The sequence below is a fragment of the Elephas maximus genome, chromosome 9, assembly GCF_024166365.1.
Source record: "Elephas maximus indicus isolate mEleMax1 chromosome 9, mEleMax1 primary haplotype, whole genome shotgun sequence".
NCBI classification, from domain to species: Eukaryota; Metazoa; Chordata; class Mammalia; order Proboscidea; family Elephantidae; genus Elephas; species Elephas maximus.
The window spans coordinates 114,499,349-114,522,740 of record NC_064827.1 but is presented as its reverse complement, the minus strand read 5'-3'; the positions used below and the strand labels follow the sequence as shown (position 1 = coordinate 114,522,740).

Below are 23,392 nucleotides of genomic sequence, written 5' to 3'. Positions count from 1 at the left end.
GGGTGTTTGTAATTTTGTCTGGGCATGTTTGGAGGTTGGGGAAGCGAGGCCAATTTTAGAGATATGTGACAATCTATGGTGTTCTGGGTGCTTGAAGTGATTGGGAATCTGTGTGTGTGTGTGCCTGGTATGTGTGGGCAAGTAGGGGAGTCCTTTATGTGTGTCTATTAACTAGAGTGCTAGAAGTGTTGATGTTTTGGAGTTTTATTTGCATCCGTGAATATGTGGGGGTTGCTATGATTTGGAATCGAATCGACGGCAGCAAGTCTGGTTTTGTTTTTTTGCACCCATGGTTGTGTTTTGGGTGAGTGTATAGGGTGATTGTGTCTGCATGAAAGCAGTCAGGGATCCCCTTTGTGCCTCTTCTGGTCTAATTCTTGGAGAATTTGGTGGCATAGCTTGTATGTGCATTTTCAGTGTTCATTATTAGCAGTACAGGTTGTATATGGTTGTGTGTGTGTTTGGTTTCATTGGCTTTCTGGGGTGTTTATTCTGGAGGATGTTGGGGGTTCAGTATATATATTTGGAAACTGAGATGTCTTCTATAAATTGTGCATTCATTTGGGAATTGTATATTGTATGTATTCTAGACATGTGTGATTTCTTGTGGGCATGTATTAGGGTAGCCTTTGAGGTTGGATTTTGAACTTGGTGGTTTTAGAGAGCTTGGTTGTGTGTACAGTGTTCAGTGAGTATATATGGGTACTATTGGTTGTCCATGTACATCTTCAGGCACATGTTGAGAGTATATATAGTTGCAGGAATTACTGTGTGTATTCATGGCCTGTAGGGCTTTCTCATAAAACTATAGGCAGTAAGAGACGTTATGTTTGTGTTTTTAGAGTGTGGGTAATAGTTTATGTATGTTTTCAGGAGTTGTGTGTTCTGGAAACATGTAGCGATGTTTGGTTTATATATTAGGGGTGGGAGTTAAGGGTTCTTCTCATGGTGCAGACACAGTGTGTGCACATACTCATAGGAAAGTGGATCAGTTATGCTGGAATCAGCTCCAATTAATTTGGGATAGTAGATGGTGCATATCTCTGCCCAAACATGGGTCAGTGACATCAGGTGGTACCTTGAAATTAGCAATGGCAGGATTATTTGTATCAGGTAAATTGTCAATGTTTACAAGTGAAGGCTTGCAACACTCGCAATGGAGAGTGAATTGATAACATTGGTCACTCTCTGTGTGTGTGTGTGCATGTCTGCCTGTGTATGTGCCTGCGTGTCATTAGAATGTGCTAAGCAAGAACATTTAGGCATCACTTGGGTACGTATTGGATAGTGTGAGTTGGACATTTGGAGGACTTATGCCCTTCTATATCTCCACGGAAAAGACGTGTGACAATATTGTATCCTTTCATCTCAATTTTCAATCTCCGTGCATTACAAATAATCTGAGAAGCCAGAATATATGAAGAAGAATGGTCATCAGCATTGGAGGAATGTCACTGACAACCTGGGATATGTAGATGACAACCTTCCATGCTGCAAATGAAGAAAACTTGAAGAAATACTCCATGAAGGCCAAAGACCACAGTCTTCAGCATGGATTCCACCTGAGCATAAAGAAAATGAAATCCTCACACTGGACAACCAAAGTAAATAGAGACATATGTGAAGTTGTCAAGGATTTCATGCCCCTTTAATCAACAATCAAAAACAATGGAAGCAGCAGTCAGGACTTCAAAGGATGTTTTGCCATGGGCAAATCTGCTACAAAAACTCTCTTAAAGTTATAAAAATGGAAGATGTCATTTTGATAAAAAAAAAAGTTGCACCTGTCCCAAGCCTGGCATTACAGTCCCACCAAAAGACCGTCCCTCAGAGCTGGGTAACCTTTCTAGACTCAAAAGGCACCAGTCACCAGAATAGAGAAAACACAGTCTTAGCACCTGGGCCTGGAAAGAGAGAGTCCCAAGAACCCTGAGTTGATGGGACCTCAGGTAGCTGAAAAACTGCCAGATACAGGCTTGCACAGCAGGAATTCCTCCAACCTTGGCTGTGGGTACACTGAACCTTCTGATGTGTCCCTGTGTTGAGATGTGTAAGAATGCAGGTGAAGGTCTTGGTCACACCCGAGCAAGTATGTGGGGCCTGGCCTAGCTCTGTTGGCTCAGAGGGGCTGACAGGTAAGGGAGATTAGATACTGGGTCTGTGTCCCATGAACAATCTGGAAGAAGATGACAGATCCCCTCTTACAGTAGTGCTTCCCAGCCACAGCCCTCAACTCTCCTGTCACAGGAGGCTTCAGGACCCCAAAGAGAGAATGGATTGGTGTGTCTCATCACTTGGTTGTCCCCAAGCAGGCTTGATGCCAGTTAAGTGGGGGTGGGAGAAGCAAGGCAGGGGTTGGAGTCGGATACGTGACAAGGGAGGGCATGGGAAAGCCCTGTCCTAGAGGAAGGACTAGGAGGATGGATCTAGAGAGCACAAAGAAAGCTTCCTGTGAATAGACATGACTCCTTCTTTCCTGAGTCCTTTCCTTTTGAAGCCTCACCATGCTGCTACCACTGGAAGTCACATCTCAGCATCCTGTTTTTCTGATAGGGAGACCTGACCTTCTTTATTATCTTTTTTTTTATGACATGTGCAGCTTCAGACACATCAGATGGTATCCAGTGACCATGATGGACCCCAGTTGCCTCCACACACACCTCCTACCTCACTTGGAACCACCCAAGGACTTCTGCGCCTTCATGATGTCCGGTTGAACATGATGTCCGTACTTTGTAGTAATTATGTTGTATTTTGTTGGCAGATATTATAATACAATATTTGATCGATAATACATGGGAGGATTTTGAGGATCTTCTCATTTGGTTTTGAATATTCTTTTCGTTGTTGTTGCTTTGGGTTTAGCAATCATTCCTCATGTTTTCCACCTCCAGCCCTCCTAGCCCTTAATCTGCTCTATGTCTGCATATTGTAGATTTTCATGTAAGTGGGATCATGCAATAATGGTTCTTGAGAATTCAGTTATTTCACTGAGGCTAATGGTTTCAAGGTTCATCCATTTATTGCAAGTAAGAGAAATTCTTTGCTCTTTATGCCTGCATAATATTACATGTATCTGGCACATTTTGTGTATCCAGTCATCTTTTCATGGACACTGGGCTTGTTTCCACCTTTTTGATTACATGAATAATTCTGCAATAAACGTCAGTATCCAAGTATCTGCTTTCTTGCTTTCAGTTCTTTTCTTTATGTGCCTGGGAGTGTCTATGGTAATTCTTTGTGAAAGTATTTGAGGCGCCATCAAACTGTGTTCTACAGTTTTCAATGGACATGACAGCCAGTTTCTCCTATGCTTGTTTGCCTGTTTGCTTTTGTTTTTTTCTGTCAATAGCCATCGGTGTGGTGTGGAGTGATACCTCTTTGTGATTTTGATTTGCATTTCCCTAATGACTGATGAAGTTGAGCATCTCCCTTGCATACTGGCCATTTGTATATTTTCTTTGGAATGATGTCGATTACGTCTTCTGCCCCTTTTTTGAGTTGGGCCGTTTTTTTGTGTATGTGTTCAGTTTTAGGCATTCTTTATATCTTTGTATATGAAACCCTTAAGCAAGTACAGATTCGAAGTATATTGTCACAATCAGTAGTTGTCTTCAGTTTCTTGATAGTGCTCGTTGATGCAGAAAAGATTTAAATTTTCACCAAGACAAATTTATTTGTTTCTTTTATTTCTTCTGTCATATGTATGAAGATGTGGGGGGAAAAAATTCTGAAAACATAACCCTGATGTTTACTTTTAAGAGTTTTATGATTTTAGCTCTCATATTTAGATCATCAATGCACTTAGAGTTAATTTTTTTATATGGTGTAATGTACCCAGCTGAATCCTTTTCCATGTGGAGATCATGTTGTCTCAGCATCATTTGATGAAGAACTATTCTTTGCACATTGAATGAGCTGAGCTTCAGTGTTGAAACAAATTGGGCAAAGATGTACGACTTCATATCTCAATACCGTACCATTGGCCTCTAGGTCTGTTCTTATGCCAGAACCAGACGATTTTCTTTATTACATGTGTATAGTGCTATTTTATATCTTTAAGTGTGCGTCCCGCACTTTGTTCTTCTTTTCCAAGATGGTATTTAGAGCCTTTGTGATTGCAATATATAAATTGTTTGTGTTCTTGTGTATTTGATTTTCTGTCCTTTATATAATTTGTAAGTGGTAAGACATGGATCATGAGATTTAGGAAAGAGGAATAGGAGAGTCTCAGCATCTTGCCCCAGGAATGAAAATCCCACGCCAAAATTGCATGAAGAAAATTGCCAGAAGGGCTGATGATGTACAGAGCTGAGAGATATGGGGCCATTTTTTTTTTTTTTTTTGAGGTATACGTCATGAGATGAAGAGAGAGTTTACCCTGAAGAAGAAAAGTGAAGTTTGCTGGGCTGTGTCCTGGCTGCCATCAAGGGCATCAGGAGGTTCAAGGAGGCAGAGTCCTGATCATCATAGTTTTGGGAGACGGGCAGGGCAGGTCTGTTCTCTGGATGAAGCTTCTTTTCCCAACATCACAGTATGTAGATATGTTTCATCACCAGTAGTTTATACGTTTCTTTTTATATACATTTCTTTTTATAGTGGGAACTCTCCACAAACCCGTTTAATGAGACCATCGGCAAAGAGGTCTCACCTTAAAGGCAGATGCCAGTCTTCTTCCTGTTCCCAAATGAAAGAAGTTCTCAGGGCTGCACACCAGCTCTACCCTGTTACCTCCGAATGCTGACTGCCGAAATACCAGAGTCTGAAGCTATTCATAATAAGTGTCTGTAAGACAATCGTGGGGTGATGGAGAATCTAAATCTATGGTCTCGATGTTGATTGAGACGATGGTTACGCCACGGTATTTCAAATTGCTGAAGCTCACGAAACTATAAATTAAATGGGGGAGTTTCATTGCATGAAAATTATATAACTCTGAGAGCTCAGTTTAACAGAAAGATATTTTTTTCCCCTAAGTGTATTGGTTCCTGATTTGTAACAGTAAAAGTTTGGAAGATTTAAGGCCATTTGAAGTTCCTGGCAGAAGGGATTAAGGAGCTGGCTGGTGATGGAAAGGTTGGTCTTTCACGTCCATGAAGAGGCTCCTAGGAACAAATGCCTGGTGATCTCCTTTGGAAATTCAACCAGAGAAAACTCTATGGAACACAGTTCTGTTGTGAAACGAGTTGTGTTGCCATGAGTTAGAATTGACCCAACAGCACTGGTTTGGTTTTTCTTTTGGAACCAACCTGGCTGCCTCTTACTGATTCTGTGACCTTGGATGAATTGTGTCCAATATGTACAGTGGGAATGGCCTCTAAATCATGAGATGGCTTTGACTTTTATCTATATCTGTAACAAGCACTGAGCAATATCTCACATGAAACATATTCAGCAAATAATAGCAGATACGACCATTACTATTGTTTTATGTTAATGACCTAGTTCAAGTGAAGACAAGGACACTCTTCCTGCTTTTAGAAAAGTGCAGTCAACAGGGAATAAGAACATGGGAACAGTGATATGCAGTGCATGGTGAGGGGGCTGTGACAGAGTAAAGTGAAAGTGAAGCTGGGATAAGCCCAGGGACTTCCTTGACCTCTCTACTCATCCAGACCTGAGTCTACTCCAATATCCTTATAGAATCTTCTCTAGACCACTCCAGCCTTCCCCATTTGGACACTCTCACAGAAGAAATAGCAGAAACCTTCATCTAGGCCCTATTCTGAAAAGCATATTCCATACACTCTCTCTCTCCTTGCAAGAGCGATCCAAATAAAATGTGATTGTGCATGTCTTACTGATAAGAAAGCTGCTGCTCAGACACTGGAGGTCACACAGCCAGCAAGTGACAGAGCTGAGATTGAAAGTGTGCTCTGGCTGACCCCAAATCCAGACTTTCTGTGTCCTTTTTCCTCTTTCTTCTTGTGGACACATTGTTCAACTTGGCTGACGCTTACTCTCAGGTGTGGGGAAGGGAGGGAATTCTTCAAGTGATGATGAAGTGTTAAGAGGTGAGGAGAAATTCAGGGGAAATTGTTGTACAAGGCCACACCAAACACAAAAAAAGACCTGGACCATCAGTCTAGGCTCCATTCTATGTTCCTTTGGACGACCCTGAAGGCCTGGTTACTCGTTGCCACCAACTGTGACTCACTATGCAACCAAGTTCCATTGAATCTCACCCTATATTCTTTCTTGGAACCAGGAGAGTGATATCTTCTCCTTCCCATGCCCACATAGCATGGCACCAATACAAATTGTGCACAAGGGACAAGAGAGGTGCATTAATGGACAGGGGATGGACTATCGGAGCAGCCCCCAAGCCTTGCATACATCTCAATCCATCTTTACTACGCTTGAGACATTTCACCAAAGAGAATGTTCAGGTGGCCAACAGACACATGAAAGGATGCTCAATGTCATTAGGCATCAGAGAAATGCAAATCGAAACCACAATGAGATACCATTTCACAGCCAGTACGATGGGCAAGATAAAAATACAAAAAGGAAAAAATGACAAGTATTGGAGGGGATGTGGAGAAATTGGAAACTTCATCCGTTGCTTGTGAAAATGCAAAATGATATAGCCATTTTGGAAACACTCTGGCAACTTCTCAAAAACCTGGAGATATACCTGCCATGTGACCCAGGAATACCACTCCAGGTGTATGCCCTTGGGATCTAAAAGAAGTGATATGAACAGATGTATGCACACCTATGTTTACTACAGCACTATTCACAATAGCAAAAAGATAGAAACAACCTAAGTGCCCAACAACGGATGAATGGATGAGTAAAATATGCTGTATACATACAGTGGAATACTACTCAGCAATAAAGAAAAATGAGTTCCCCAAACACCTTGGAACATTGAGGAACCTGGAGGACATTAACAAGTAAAATGCATTAGTCACAAAAAAACGGATATTGTATGTTATCACAGTTATGAAATGACATGACAAACAAAAGTATACAGAAAATAATGTTCAGTAGTGTTTACCAGAGATGGGGTAGGGGGAAAGGGGAATTTCCTCTCTAGTTAGTAAATACTTGTTATTTTTCATGATGGAGAGGTAACACTCAATGAGAGTGAATTGTACAGAACCTGATGAAGGCAAACCAGATCAGTAAAATATACACAAGGAAAAAAAAAATATATATGTAGGCATATATGTGTGTAGGCATGTTTACATGAGTGTATATGTGTGTGTATACAGGTGCATGTGTAGGAATACGTATATGCATCTATGTGACTGTATGCACACATGTTAATACATATAATAAAGCACATAGAGAGAAGAGTTGTGAATATTTCTGAGACATACCCAAATACCCTGATGGATTAGTTTTCTGGATTTGAAATATTAGAACTAGAGTCTTGTGGAACATCTTGGTCAGTTGGGCTGATATGGTTCATAAAGTTATGTTTTACGTCCTAGTCTGCTGAATAGTGTTCGTGGTTTTAAAAGCTTGTAAGCGGCCTACTAAAATGCAACTATTGGTCTCTACTCATCAGGACCAAAAGGGAATGTAGGAAACCAAAGGCTAAGAGAAGAAACTTGAACTGCGCACGTGAAGAACGTTCAAATGACAAGTCTTCTGTTACTTATATATGTACCACAATAAAAAGAAAATAAAAAATATTGTGGAATCGAATAAAACTCCAGGATTCATTATACTTTCTCTTCTATAAGACCTAAGCAAATACACTCCCTTTAAGAAACACACTCAGTCCAAAATCCAAACATTGCTGCTTAAGAGGCAGTTAATAAAATGAGAAATAAACTCATTTGAAATGTGAACACTCTCAAGCTTGCTCCTCAAAGCCTCTAATTCAAGACACCAACTCCCAGCTTTCCTACTGGACAAGGCACACAGCAGTGCTGCCCTTAGAAAGCAAGGAATTCATCACCCAAAGGTTAGTTTTGCCTCAGGCAGCCCTGCTGGTCATCCAAACCTCCTGGACTGCCTTGCAATGAGAAACACTTGATTTTCACCTCACCTGCCTCTGCACTTCCTACTACATCGTATTTGTATTTTTACGTGCACTTCCTCATTCTCTCACTGTCCTCTGGGTCTCCACATCTTCCAGGAATGCATGTCAAGAGATCTCTTAAGGAAAAGTCCTCAATATGTGTACCTCACTTTACTTTTTCTCCTGTGTTGTGATTAGGAATACATCTCAGCCAGTGTTACTTCCTTCCTGTCTAAACAGCAGTTACTGTGGGAACAAATTTTTTGTTTTTTAGTTTGTAAACTAAATTCATAATTTCAGTCAGCCCTTAAATAATCAGTGCTAGAATTGTCATTATATATATATTTTTTAATTTTAGTAATCCGATACTCTTTTTTCTCGAAATTGCAAGATTTACTTTATTTCTCACTTCCTTGGATGATGACTCTTTAAGACCCTACAGAGCCGACACGTGGAGGCTGCAAGTGCACAGGCTGAGAGAGAAAGCAGAGTAGCTGAATACGGCTCAATCAGCACACCTCGTCGTTTCCTCTAATGCTCTGAGATTCGGTGGCAGATCACCTGTCTCCTGCGTCCTGTCATCCAAGAATGGAGATGATTTTTATCAGTGGACGAGGCCTTCCTTACACTTTCCCACAGCGATGGTCAGAGAACTGGGTCCAAGGGAATTTTGGCCTCACCCTTTCATGGGCAATTTGGGTAAAGTTCATATGCGCTAATTTAATCACATATGCTTCCAGGGTCAAAGATTTTCATGTAGTAGAAAAAAAGATTGCAGAATTTGGACCCGATTGTTCCTGCACAATGCAGAATTTAAATCATGGTTCCTGAGCTCACTCAGTCAAATCCAATGGCCCAAAAGCCAGTGTGTGCATCAGGGGAAAAAATCGATGGACTCACTGACAAGCAGAAGAATCAAGGAGCAAGCCTGCTTTTCGTGAGTGCCTAGATACCATTATTTGCTTCACCATTCCCGTAATAGGAAGGTCTGGATTGAAAATCATGTAAGGTTGCCCTATGATACAAGCTGAAATGCTAAGAAAAGTTGCCAAGATTTTGCTTTTATCAGTCACAGTAAGTAGCTTTAAAAAAAGTTAAGGTGGTTTTCTTGAATCTCTCTAACTTCATCATCTAAGCTGAGATGTGAGTAGAGTTGTACACTGTAGCTGCCGGAGAGAATACTAAGAAAGGCACATCAAGAAGCTGTTTCCTGGCTGCAGAGAATTAAGCGGGGGGGGGGGGGGGGGGGGGGGCGGGGGGCAGTTTCCAGAGAGGCAGAAACTGCCTGGAGGTGCTCTTTTCACAGTAACTGGGAAAACACTGTCGATGCTGTAAATAGAAATATTCTTCGAGTCTTATCAGGTTTATAGTTCAGCTAAAACTCAGAAATCATGAGGCAATTCAAAAGGGACACATTATGAAATGACTTTCTCACATAATTGTAGTGAAGTGGGGAGAAGAGTCCTTGTCCTCTCTGGAGGAATTCTCTGCTTTTCCACAACAACATGACTCCTGTTGCATTTTTCTGCAACATTTCCTTCTTGAGTCAAAATGTCTTCGTACCGGGACAAGATACTATGTTAGTGTCAAAACCCATTGCCTTTGAGGGGATTCCTACTCATAGTGACCCTACAGGACAGAGTAGAACTACCTCATAAGGTTTCTAAGGAGTACTTGGTGGATTCAAACTGCCAAGCTTTTGATTAGCAGCCATAGCCCTTAACCACTACACCACCAGGGTTGTTAGTGCCAGTAGGGACATTTATTGTGTGAAGGCTGTCGGTGTGGAACACTTCTCCTCTGCCTCTCTCCTTCCCCTATATCCTCCCATCCAAAAACCACTGCTGCTGTGAGAGCAGGATTAAAGCTGTTCTCACGTGACTTTTCTTATTGCAACCACTTGGGGTCAGCACCCTCATCTCACATGACCAGTTTTTCTACCAAGCCTCTCGAAACAACAAAATGAATACTTTTTCAAATCATTTTCACTATAATACACTGAAAATTGTGTTCATGATGAGTAAAAAGACAAACTTTCTTTCTTTAAGGATGATAACACCACGGTTCCTGCAACGATTTAGGACATACATTGATGAGCCTGGATTCCAAAAAGCAAGAGTGTGTGATGGAGACAGGTGAAGCTGAAGCTGAGAATTAGGGCTTCATGACCCGGAACGGCCAGCTAGGAGATAGATGGGAGCTAGTGCGTGTGTGGATGGGGATTTGATCTGAGTGAGTAGAATCTTGCATTGGTCTCAGGATACCCACCCATTTCAGGGCCATGGGGCCCTATCTAACAACTGAAGATCCTCGGGCTAGAGCACTGTATGCACTTTTTCTTCAGAGAAAAAGATTTTCTGCCTTCCTCACCCTTATGTCTGCTCTCTGCCCACTAAACCTAGGTGCTCAAGAGTGTTTGATGACTATTCAATATCCCAGATAATCAAAATGACCTGCAGAGATTTTGTGAAATTGGTATGCTGGTTTGGTTTGGGTGCTGTGTTTCATGTGTATGGAACCAAGATTTAAACTGAGGCCTTTTGACTGCAAATTCAGGTCTGTTCTTCTGAGGGTAAGTCATAACAGCTTAATGTTTTCTGCCTCTTGGTAGTTTTTCCAGATAACATACAAGCCACTTATTGACTTCAAATTTCTGTTAAACAATGACTTATATTGTTGTAAATATGTTCCCAATATCACGTGAGGGATCCTTGGTGCGTGTATTTTCTTTGCTAAACCCGACAAGTCTATTCTTGGGGTGACTTTGAAGTTTAAGGGAATGTCAAAATTATCATTGTAGATTCTAGACTAAAAAAATACAAATAGGATCGTTGATGCTGGGCGTGGAACACTGAATTTATTTCAATGGAACAATTGACTTTATTCTAATGGAACAAATATATATATATATAGGAATACGCCTTAATTGTATAAAGAAAAAAAAGGAGGAGGCAGGGCCAAGATTTCAAAATAATCAGATGCTTCCTGTTGTTCTTCTTACATCTAAGACATGAAAAAGAAGTGGATCAATTCTGTATGACCGTGTAGGAGCCCAGATCATCAAAGACAAAGCTGAGGAGTTGGACTGAGCAGCAGGATGCAGGAGAGACAGTTCAGAAGCAGCAAAGAAGTGCCAGTTGTGAGGTTGCCAGCACCCTGCTGGCTGGGTCAGCTGGTGCATGGCAGGCTGAGGAGAGCAGTAGCATTCAGGACAGGTTTCACCATGTCAGGAGAGGCTGGGCGGTGGGGAGTCTGCAGAAGCCTCCAAATCAGGATGGAAATGGTACTGGACCTGCGAAAGTTAAGTGCAAGCTTCTAACCTACTGTCTACTGTGTGGGAGTCAAAATAAGCCCTCCCCCTCCAAGACTCTAACAGGGGAGAAGAGCCTGTTTTCCCTCCCCATACCCGCACCCCCCCTCCACTGTCCACTCTGACACCAGTTAGGCACTATTCAACAACTGCCAGGCCTCTATCCCAGAGCTCAGGGCTGTCCGCACCCAAACTAGTCTCTTGGCTATAAAAATTCACCATGCCCCCTCAGCTGGGAAGTCAGGCCAGAAGCTGCCCCTTTGCCTGGACACTGGCATAAAGGGTCTGAGGACATGTAGCACCATTCACCCCTGCCTGTACCTGTGTGGGCCAATTCAACACCATGAGGGCATACACTTGAAGCCTGTTTTCAACTGCAACAGTCTAGGGGGAGTTGCAGATTCGTGACATTTGATGTCACCCTGCCCATTAAACAGGGACCTCATCCACACACATCAGGGACCCGAGGGCTGGAGGTATCACCCAACTCCATCTAGCCACCCAAGAGAGGGTTGTGAGAATATGCAGTGCCTCCTAGCCCCTACAGCCAACAGCACTGGGTGCCAAGGACTGGCTGCATCACTCCTTTAATATCCCAAACATTCTGAGAGGTGTACAGCGTTATGCTATTTTCCCTGTGAAGATTCTGAAACGTAGAGGACTTATGGAAGTTTTCTAAAGTCAAACAGCAGGGAATGGAGGAGCCAGGGGTCTGTCCTTCACTCACCACATTGTCTTTTGATGTTTGGTGTGTACACTCAAATACCTGCGATACACCAGGATTGCCGGTTATGCTGAATAGGAGACTCTATGAGGTGCCTGCATGGTGTTGGCCAGGAACCTTCTGGGACATGGCATTCCTGAAAATTCACAGGCACTTGGAATAAAATTAGAGTTTAGAACATGGAGAAAACAGCATTAGGCTGGGAGAAAACTTTGGTGAATTCCAGGGAGCTTCCAAGTTGAGAATCAGCTACTGAAGGGAATGGGCTGGAGATGTGAGGCCATGGACACCTGGATTTGAGGAGTTAAGTGCAGATTGGAGGGCAAGGACTTGACAATTCTGAGGAAAGGCCAGAGGTGTCCTCTCCCCTCATTCTCATCTCTTCGTCTTGATTTTTTTGCCCAACAGAATCTTACTTGCAGAGGTCTCCTTCCAGATACCAGTTAGGAACTTCCCAACACATGAAGCAGCTCACAGGCACCAAATGCCAAACCACTGGAACACCCACTGCTCTGAAGATGGGGTCTATGTAAATGCCCGGGCAGTCGGACAACCGATGCCTCAGCGCTTCTCAGCCCTTCCTACCAACCCTGCTCACATCTAGCCTTCCACACTCCAGACGTTCAGGTCCGCCATGAACCTCAGCATGTCTCTGCTTCTCCTGAACTTTATTGTTCTTTTGTAAGGTAAGTTTCCTCCTGTTTGTAAGGAACTATTTTAAATGAAAGTATAAGACCAAATCTACATCAATCTAACCCTAGAATTTCAGTCATCATTTGGGGAAGAAAGGGAAGAGTGCTTATAGGATGCTCCTTGGTAGATTCCAAAGGCACCTGAGGTCAGTTCCCTTGAACACAGCAGGTTGGAACTTCCCAATCCAGTTGAATGAGATTCTTTCCTGTCCAGAAATAAGGCAAAGGGACTTCCTAACTTCTCTGTCTGCTTTCATAGCTCGTATACACACTATCAAAAGAAATCCACATAAATATATTTCCAACACATTCCATCTCATTCTGTCCTCACCAGAAATAGCATACTACCATTGCTTATTTAGAAGTCCTCTTGAGAATTCATGATAGCATTTCTTAGAGTAAATGCAGAGAAACAGAGAATGATGCCCTTAAGAAGCCAAGCCTTGATCCTGTCAAGTCAAATAAACCACACAGGAAAATCCCTGGGTGTGCTAAGGATCGTTTAAGATCCGTTGTCCGGCATCTTTCTAGCAGACAGAGAAAAAGCATCTTAAAGAAAAGTGCAGCCTCCAGGCTCAATTATAGAAACATTAGTTAATGACCAAGAAGGATGAAACGTTGAAATGCAAATTCCATCAATAGATCTTAAGAGACAGAGATATCCATAGGATACCCACAGAAAGCTCCCCAAACCAAGCCATAGCTTGTGAAAAATGGATGATGGAAGTGATCACTGGCTATTTATCAGTCAGCCGTGAGCGGTCAAACCCAGACTGTCCCCAGGAGCATCCTGAGGACATCAGGTAAAGCTGGAGGAGAGAACTGGGTCAGTCACACGTGGATCAGGAACACGGGGGACACGTGTATGTTTTCCTTTTCACATCACCGCAATCCATCCAGCAGCAGAGGAGGACAAGAAGAAAGAGGCAATGAGAATTTCTTCCAACAAAACTATCTTTAATCCCAATTTACAGAGGACTATTTTTATTCCTTAAATAAAGCCACTGTGCTTCATCTCCCACCATGGAAGTACATGTGCACCCTGCCCAGGCTTTGGCCTCCTTCTCTGCGCTCATCGTGTCTGTACAACAGCCAGGAAGTACCACTGCGATAGAGGAGAAGCATTAGCCTAATAAGTATGGAGGAGGAGTTGACAACCCTAATCTATTTACGGGACCCCAACTTGAGGGTCTGACATACAGAAGAGGAGAGCTCACTACTGGCTAAGGAGATGCTTCTTCCTTTTTCCATGAGTGGAAGGGTCATCCCTTCTTTTTACAGGCCGTGAGAGTTGGACCTCGCCCACAGTCAAGGGTTGCCTCCCGGAGACTCCAAGGTCAGCCCCTGAGTAGGGCCGCTTTGCAGCAAGTGATGGAGCTCTGACTTGAGCTGGGACCTTACACTTCACAGCTGTATGTCCAGGTTGGCTAAGGTTCACTGTCTCCGGAGATCGGGGCTGGGATGCTCCCCAGGTACCCCGAACTCCACGGTGCAGAATGCTGGAGGCAGGCAGAGGACTCGTGGAAAGACTCCAGGGCAGCAGGCTTTCTTGAGATGCCAAGAGGAAGTCAAGGCTGGGGAGATCCTCCTCTTCCTTTTCTTCTTCACTGGACCCTTCTCCTTTCCCAGGTGTTTCACTAATAGGAGAGGCTTGTAAGAACATTAAGGTTTCTCTGTTTTCCAATCTAGGGGTGGTGCAACCAGACCCCCGTTGAGGAGAAGTTGATTGTTCAGACTTAAGTTCCTGTGACATGGGACTCCACGTAAAGAGAGCAAGTTCTTTTGACTTAGACAGATGACTGTAGCCGCTGCCATCTTTTGGCAGGTCATCTGCATCCAACTTTTTTGTGCTCATTTTCTCACTCATCTGTAGTTGGATGCTGTGGTTATCTGTGCTCCCTGCGTCTTGACCGGTCCCAGACTCTGTACAAGGTGACTCCATGGTTGGCACACCATAAGTTGGGGGTGCCTCCACACCCACTTTTCCTTTCAATTCCAGCAGTCGCTTCTCCACCAGCTGCAAGGAAGGAAAATGGATAATTACTGATTCTGTACAGACTGTGAGAACACGTGGCTGAGTGGGTGATGGAGACCATAGTATTGGGGCAGGATTTAGGGAAGTCAGTCACATGAGTGTCCTTCAATAACTAGTACTGCAGCTCTGCCTGTCCATCCTCTTGTGTGGTTTTCCCAAGCACAATGCCTTACCACTCCACTGCTCTGCTTGGCCACCCCATTATCTCTTACCTCCTCATTCTGCACCTGCTCCCACACCTGGAGCTGGCCTTCCCCAGAAGCCATGACAGCCAAGGCACTGTTGGGTTAGATGAAATCCTGTGGGTTTCATGTTATGATTCTCCCTTCCTCCTCTGGTTTACCTGAGTGAGAGTGAGTCCTTCCTCTTCCTCCAGCTCCTGCCTTAAGGACATGGGATCTACCTGAGAATCTGGTGATAGTAACATTTCCAGGAATTGAGGGCGAATAACTGCTTCTACCTGAGAACGGAAGGAGGCGGCGTGTGAACATCCTTGACAAGGAGTAACCAGTGATTTAGAGGTTCTAGAAGACAATCAATAATCTCCCTCTCGAATTTGTATCCAGTATTGTATTAAAATATCACTACCCCAACCTACACCTACACAGACACTCATACACACACACATATACACACAAGAAAAGGACACATACATCGATCATGGAAGAAGGAACTGAACTTAATTACAATGTCTGGGGTAAAACTCCAGATGTTTGGTGGCTGGAACGCCAAAGTACAGAACCCACACACACCAATCCTCAGGTCCTGGCCCACCTTGGTGATAAATGCTTCCTGTGCACACAGCTTGTCAATGTAGCTCAGGAGTCCTGGGTCTGGGTACAGCTCATTCTCTTCCTCTTGTTCCTCATTTGCTTCTTCTTCACATTTCCCATCTGGCTCCACAGTGGCTGAATGGGCAGTTCCAAGGAGATCTTCCATGATTTCAACATACTCTTTGACAGCTTCAGGAGGGATTTCATGGGACCGCTTGGGCTCCCCAGGGTGGTGGGGTCTGTGTTGATGTTGCTTAGGGGGCTGTGCCATGGAACCTCCCTTCTTTGGAATGAACACTATAGGAGGGGTTGGAAAGAGGATGTTTATATGGCAGCAAATTCTGGCTCTTTCTAACTGTTACAGATTGAATTGTATCCCCAAAATGTGTGTCAACTTTGCTAGTCCATGACTCCCAGTATTGTGTGGTCGTGCACCATTTTGGGATCTGATGTGATTGTCCTATGTGTTGTAAATCCTAACCTCTATGGTGTTAATGAAGGAGGATTATAGACAGTTGTGTTAATGAGGCTGGCCTCAGTCTACAGGAGTGTACAGTCTACAGGATTCGATTGTATCTTAAGTCAATGTCTTTTCAAATGGAAAAGAGAGAAACAAGCAGAGAGGAGAGAAACTTCATGCCACCAATAAAGAAGTGCCCAGAGTGAAGCCCATCCTCTGGACATGAGGTCCCGGTGCTGAGAAGCTCCAACACCAGGGGAAGATTGATGACAAGGACCTTCCTCAGAACCAACAGAGAGTAAAAGCATTCCTTGAGAAGTGGTACCCTGAATTTGGACTTCTACCGTCCTAGACTGTGAGAGAATAAATTTCTGTTTGGTAAATCCATCCACTTGTGGTATTTCTTTTATAGCAACACTAGATAACTAAGTCACCACCCAACACCGTGTTGTAAAGGCAGAATTATGGAGACACTGACATGGTTCCTGGTAGGGCAGGCACACCTGAAGCCACAAACACTGTGAGAGGAGAAGATGTAAGAGGCAGATGGTCTAAGATAGTCAACTTGTGAGGAAACTTGAGACTTGAAACTTGAAACTATTCTTTTACAAGAAGTCTCATTGAGACCCGCATTTAAAGCTGATTAGCTATTGGAGCCCACCTTTGATAATGCATATGAAACAGTAGTTATAAAATGTGACCACCTCACTACTAGTGTGTAATGAAGTGTAGCGGAGACCCCAGGCATCTGGCAGTCTCTGCTGATAGAAATAGCCATTGCCCCTTCTTGAAAGGAAAGCACCACATGGGAAGACAATGCCTCTCCCAACATAACCAGTCCCTACATACCTCCTTTGACCCCTGGCCTGTAGCTCCTGTTGAACTTGCTTAGCCATACCTGGACGCTGGCCAGCTACAGTGGATGATGAAGGCCCGTGAGGATCAAGATTGCGTGGAGCTGGAGGAAGCAGGCAGACAGACGCATTCCTCTGCTGTGACATCTGAATCTCTAACTCCTCCTCTGCCTCAAACTCCATGAACCTGACAAGGGTGAGGGAGGCACAGGCTATGCTGAGGAGAAGGCAAGATGCACCAGGAGCCCCAGGACCAGGCAACAGCCAATTATGGGGCAGTGCAGAAAGATGTGCCTTTAATGACCTGTCCAGGTGCCCAGTAAGTCCATTTCCCAGGAGGCATAAACAAGGTTTGGGTCCCTTACATGTTCACCACATCATCCCTTCACCTGCAGCACAACTCATCATAGAATAGGAAATGAGCCATGCCTTCTTGGAAGCTCCTCCTAACACAGCCATAGTGCCCTTATCACCTGATGGCACACCACAACGTTGACACTGGTTGGTTGAATTGAATCAGACCCACATGACACACAGCAGGACCCACTCACGCACACTGTTCTCCAAGCCTCTCCTGCCCTTGCCTAAAACACACACAGTAGAGGTGAGAGCCTGAACCTGGAATGGGATGAAGTTGATTGCGGATAACACCAAGGACTAGTTCCTAGAGTCCCGGTCCTGGTCTCAAGCTTGGAGGCCTTGGGATATAAACCAGGTGGGCAAGTGGTCCAAGAGACATTTGGAAAAAGATGGAATGTGAGGTTTCACAAAAGCCTCAGGCTCCTCTGATTTTTTTTTTTTTTTTAAACCAAGGGAGGAAAGGCAATGAGGGACTGAAGCATGTCCAACGGGGTGACTGAGATGCTGTCTTCCCATGAGCACAGCTTTCCAGCCTGGACCATTCTTGGATGGTTGTAGAACAATTTTGTACCTGTTGTCATGAGGAAGAGTGGCCCCAAATTCCCTGTTACTTATATGGACACTGAGGCAAGCAGCACATCCCCTCACTGCAGAGTATCTACAGCTTGGACTGTATCTCCATGGGTAGCCTCAGTGTTTATTCTCATTCTGTCTTAACACTCCAGTATCAGGGCATCCACAAATCCAACATGTAGAAGGGGTGAATTCATCAAGGAATGTAGAACAGAAAACTCCAGGCAGTGAATGTGGTGGTAGCAGTTGTCTGAGGGTAGTGCGGGATCATCAGGGAACCAGGAGCCCTCTCCAAGTGCACACCTCCTCCTCACACAGCCCCTCTGATTTGTACCTACACTCCCTCTTCATTTATAACTCATCACTCAGTCCCAACAGGGCCAGGATGCCATGGACTCACTTTTCTGCCCTCTCATAGAAGATCATCCGGTCAAAATTGCTTTTGCGCTGCCATTCCTGTACAGACTGCCAGAGTCCCTCCTCCAGGGTCATGGTGGGCTTCAGTCTAGCCAGGGATCGCAGGACTGGGCTAAATACCCATGCGTGTCAGTAAGTTTTGAGAAATACATATTCCATCCCCATCTTGACCCCACGCCTACACACATCCTCTGCCCATCTTCACATCTATCTTGCTATTTGTCTGTGTCCATCCCTCTTTCAGTGTCTTAGATTTCAAGTGCTTTTGCTCCTAGGATACCACTGGCTGTTTTGGAATCCAGGGAATCCCTAAGACTGCTTGAAATTTGGGTTTAGTGGACTGTGTCTTTATTCCTGGGCGAGTGGAGGGGAGTAGGGGTGGAAGAAGATGTCTTCAGTCTTTCAGCCAGTGAGAGCAACATGTATGTGTAAAAACATCCTGTTGAATGTGATCAGAGTTCCATATTGATTGACCTGTTAGGAAGCTCAGGGTTGAGAGAGATGTAGGGTCTGCTCTGAAAAGATAATGCTTCCCACATGACTAATCACTCTGCCTTTCATTCACAGAAGCCCATGACCCCGCACTTCATTGCCAATTTCCACTCACACACACTGTAGCTAGGAAAGTTTTGCTCTTGTGGGTACTTTTTTTGGACTACACTTCATATATTAGGTCATATCATCTTCTTAGCTCTCCTCTTAATTAACTGTAATTGTGTCCTTATTTGATGAGATACTCTAGGGTGAGGATGTACAATGCCCTGCTCAGGATTACCATTCTAAGGAGGACAGAGCCCAAGCCTTTCACCACTGTGCATACTCTACCACCTCCCTGTTGTAACTGGAATTCTCCAGAGGAATGAGGGTGGGAGTAAACTTCAAGTGGTTGTCCTAGGCCTTGCCCATTTCGGGTCTCCTGTGGAAAAGGCCAAAATATGCTCAGCTCCTCTGTTGCAAGGTAAAGAGCAGTGGAAGAACGTAGTGTTTGTGATCTGAGACTAATATTCACATCATGGCTCCTGACTTTGCCACGGTGTTTAAAAAAACCAAAACCAAACCCTTGGCCATTGGGTTAATCCCGACTCATAGTGACACTACAGGACAAAGTAGAACTGCCCCATGGTGTTTCCGCGGAAGGGTGGTGGATTCGAACTGCTGACCTTTTGTTTAGCAGCCATAGAACTTAACCACCATGCTACTAGGGTTTCTACCACAGTGTTTAGTCTCCTGTAAATAATACTTAAGGTAACGATTAAAATGTACAGATTGACTTCATGTACAAAGTGGTCAGCATCAGTCGAGATAAGGCACCTGAAAGTGTTCTACACAGGGAGGTGCGGTTAATATTATCAGGAATATATCATCTCATAACACATCCCATCACCCTCATGACCTTCTCTCAAGTGTTTCTAAAGAGCCTAACCTCCATTGTGCCTCCCCAAGATCTCTTTATTTGAAAGCTTCAGGATAATCTCAGCTGATTAGGGCACTCACATGAGAAAGCAGGAAAGAGCTTCTGTATCAGGGCTTTGGGGATGGTGCCTCCCAACCAGAGTCTTGAAGCATTGCCAACGTCGGTAGTTCTGGTAAACACTCTGGGGATTACAGGAGGCGTCATCCAGTGAAAGGCTGGATTGTGTGGCGGCCAGGCTTTCCTCCCCAGAAGAAGCATGTTGGCCTGAGCAAGCCTTCACTTGGGGGAAAATGGAGGCCAGCTGGGCAGCTGGTGGTGGAGCTTGAAGAGAAAGAGTTGGGGACCAAACTCCCCTATAAGCCTGAGTACCCACAACAGAAGTGGCAGGGATCACAGCAGAGGCTTCCCCAAAAGGGGGTGGAGCATGCTCAAGTGCCCCACTGGCAGCCCCTGGGGCACTCCAATGAAGTGGGGTCTGTGCCATGACAAAGGTCTGAATTCCAGGGAGCTCTGCTGATCTCCCTTCTGTCCTCACTTGAACAATGACCTTGCCAGGCCTGACCCCACTGGGGCCACAATCCCCAACGCTTGGCACCAGAAGTGTCCTAGAGAAATCAGAGAGCTGCAGAGGGGTGCCTGGAGGGCATGGTGAAGTCATGAGGGGCAACAGGTGCCGCTCCCAGGGAGTTCGGTGTGGGGGTCCGGGAGTGTGTGGCAGAAAGGGTAGTGCAGCAAAAGGAGACATGGAGGCACCAGGATTCATGGTCATATCTGGTCCCAGCATTGGAGTTGCTGTTGAGACAAAGGAAAAGGGTAAATGGAGGAGGAGGAAAGGCAACCAGGTGTTAGGTCATCCGAATTCCCTGCCTGGTCACTGGGAATCAGCAAATGAATCTCAACTGATTGGTAGCAGTATGGAAGGGGGAACTGGTGAAGACTGCAAAAAATCCCTGGAGTGATTTAGGTGTTCCTTCCTTCCAGTTGAGAAGTTTTCTGCTAGAGAAGTTGTAAGCAGTTCAACCAGACCCCCAGGCCTCTGTCTACCAAGAAGTAAGAGGCCCAAGCTATCATTGACTCACAGAACCTGTATCAGGAATCCCAGGCAGACAGGCTGCCAATCTCATAAGCTGTTTCCAACCCATGGAGCAGGGTTGACATCCACTCTGAAATGCCCTCAGGAGGCTCACTAGCAGGGAAGAGACTTTCTGAAGTAGAAAGTGTCCTCCAGACTTTCTTGAAGGAGTGAGTCTTCAAAAGAGTGGTTTCCTCATCTCCTCCTGAGTGTTTCTTTTCGTGGTGCACACTATAAAACCCCTTTCCTCTTTCCCCAACATCCTGTGTCTATTTTCCAATCTTCCTCTTCAGGCTCCCTGGGTGGGATATTCCGGGTGATGTTAAGGGTCCACTCCTCACTCCTGCTCAGACAGCTTGTCCCCAGGGGAAGTGTCAAATTTGAATTCCCAAGGGTAGGAGGGGTGGCAGGAATCGGATAACACACCTCCTCCTCTCCAGGCCTACCTCCTTCTGAAGACATCTCCACAGGCTTGGGGACTGACCACAGCTCTCTGGCAGCCTTCAGCACGTGAAATCGCCACGTCCTGGACTCAGAGCATGATCTGGCTCCAACAGATGCTCATGGATCCAAGAAAAGGAGGGAAAAGTTTGAATCTAAACAGGAGTAGAATGTAGGACTCCAGACATTCTACAGTGGGGGAGGGGTGGAGGGCAGGTTGGGATGAGGAGACATTCCATGAAAGGGATCTGACAGGTAGGAAAAAGCTAAATGTTTCTTTCAAATTATGGTTGAGAACACAAATCATGTAAACCTCTTAGGGCCATTTGTGGGTTCTTTCTGAGATCCACAGTGCAAAGGCTCTACTCTAGACCTCAATTCTTAACAACATACCTAGTTTTCAGCCCCTACACCCACCCTGTTCCCCAACTCTAGGTGGTAGGTTCTTGAATTATTGTAAGAGCACCAGGACTTCATGAACAAAATTCAGGACACGTTGTGTAATGGAAGGTGGGGTACATATAGAAACAAGGAATCTGAGTGTTTGAAATTAGGGTTTTCGCAGAAGTTCCATTGTGTTTGGTGTGTGTATGCATACAGTATTTTATGCATTATTGTTTAGGAAGCAGTCCTTGTGTTCCTGAACTCCCGTTCATTACTAAAAACTCTGGGGGCTGCAGCATGGCCAGCCTTACTCATGATCCTTTTTCCGGGAAAGCCCCACAGTGTTAAAGGAAGGCCGACAGCCTCTAATTCCATGAGCAGAAGTAGATTCCTGTTGTTTCCCAGATTATTATATTGTACATTTATATTTAAGTATCTTATTCCTAACCATGACTGTAATTCAGTAATTAAAGAAAGATACCTCTACAGAGTTGAAAAGTCAAACAGTTCGGATAGATTGTACAGTGACAACTCCTCCCCCCGCCCCCACACCTTTTCTTGGCAACCAAATTCTCCATCTGAGTAGAAATCGATGATATTTTCTATTTCTTTATCCTCTTTCCAATAATATTGTATGTGACTGAGGGTAACTAACACAAGCTATGCTCATTTATCAAAAGTTCTTTCAGTTCCCTTTTTTTCATTATACAATGAAGGTGTGTTCCTATATGTATATATATTCCCTTAAAATTAATGCAATCTCTTACGTTTATACTTTTTTTTTCCTTTCTGGGTCAATGATCCTGTTTGTATTCCTACATATGCCCTAGATTCTACAATGAGAACTGCAATATTTTTGTAAGCTTCAAATTACCCCAAAATAGGCTTGCTAGATTTAGCAAGTAAAATACAGGACTCCAAGGAATCCCTGTGTAATATGGGGACATGCTTTCAAGAACACTGCACCAACAGGACTTCACAAAAACGTTATTCATTGTTTCTGAAAAATTTGAAGTTGACAAGTGGCCTGTATTTTATCTGGCAAACTTTTCAGAGGAAAAAAAATCAAAATAAAAAAAAAACCTTGACTATTATGACTTACTTACCCTCATAAGAACAGAACTGAATTTGCAGTCAGAAGGTCAGAGTTGGAATCTTGGTTCCATAAAGATAAAACACGGCTCCCAAAGCAAACCAGCACACCAATTATACATAATCTTCCAGGTCATTTTGATCATCTGGGATATTCAATGGTCATCAAACACCCTGGAGCTCTTGGGCTTAGTGGGTATGGGAGTAGATATAAGGACAAGGGAGCAGAAAATCTATTTCTCTGAAACTAAATGAGCTTAGGAATCAACTTGAGGAATCAACAGCCCTGGGTTCTTCAGGTGTTAGATAGAGCCCCATGTCCCTAAGATGGGTGGGTATCTTGAGGCCAAAACAGGATTCTACTCACCAAAGTCAAATCACACACACGCTTGCTCCCATCTAACCCCTACCTGGCCATTCTGAGCCATGAAGCCCTACACACACCCTTGCTCTCTGTAATCCAGGCTCATCAAGGTATGTGCTCATATCTTTGTGGGAGTCGTGGTAGAATGTTGATTAAATATGTTTGGCTTTTTTTTTTTTTATCATGAGAATAATTTTCAGTGTATTAAAATGAGTTGAAAGAGCACTCATTTTGTTGTTGTTTCAAGAAGAGACACTTGATGCAAAATTCTTCATGGGAGATGAAGGGTGCTGACCCCTAGTGGTTGCAATGAGAAAAGTAATGTGAGACCGACTTTAATCCTGCTCTCACAGCAGTTGTGAACTTCAGATGGGAGGGTGTAAGGGAAGGAGAGAGACATGAAGGAGTGTTCCACACTGATAGCCTTCACTGAGAAAATTTCCCTGCTG

General features: G+C 44.2%; 2 protein-coding genes across 2 annotated transcripts in view; both read right to left on the bottom strand.

Moving 5' to 3' along the window:
* The window catches only part of LOC126083166 (transforming protein RhoA-like), an 885,451-nt gene that overhangs the window by 374,767 nt on the left and 487,292 nt on the right, over positions 1-23,392 (bottom strand). The gene's annotated exons all lie outside the window — the stretch shown is intronic.
* Positions 14,139-23,392, bottom strand: part of LOC126083090 (NUT family member 2G-like) — a 49,788-nt gene continuing 40,534 nt past the window's right edge. Inside the window, exons 2-8 of the mRNA XM_049896432.1 lie at positions 19,671-20,382; positions 18,160-18,288; positions 16,871-17,013; positions 15,514-15,809; positions 15,083-15,199; positions 14,568-14,721; positions 14,139-14,203 (exon numbers count right to left, since the gene is read on the bottom strand). Coding sequence (XP_049752389.1) covers positions 14,139-14,203; positions 14,568-14,721; positions 15,083-15,199; positions 15,514-15,809; positions 16,871-17,013; positions 18,160-18,288; positions 19,671-20,382 — 1,616 coding nt within the window. The remainder of the gene's footprint in view (positions 14,204-14,567; positions 14,722-15,082; positions 15,200-15,513; positions 15,810-16,870; positions 17,014-18,159; positions 18,289-19,670; positions 20,383-23,392) is intronic.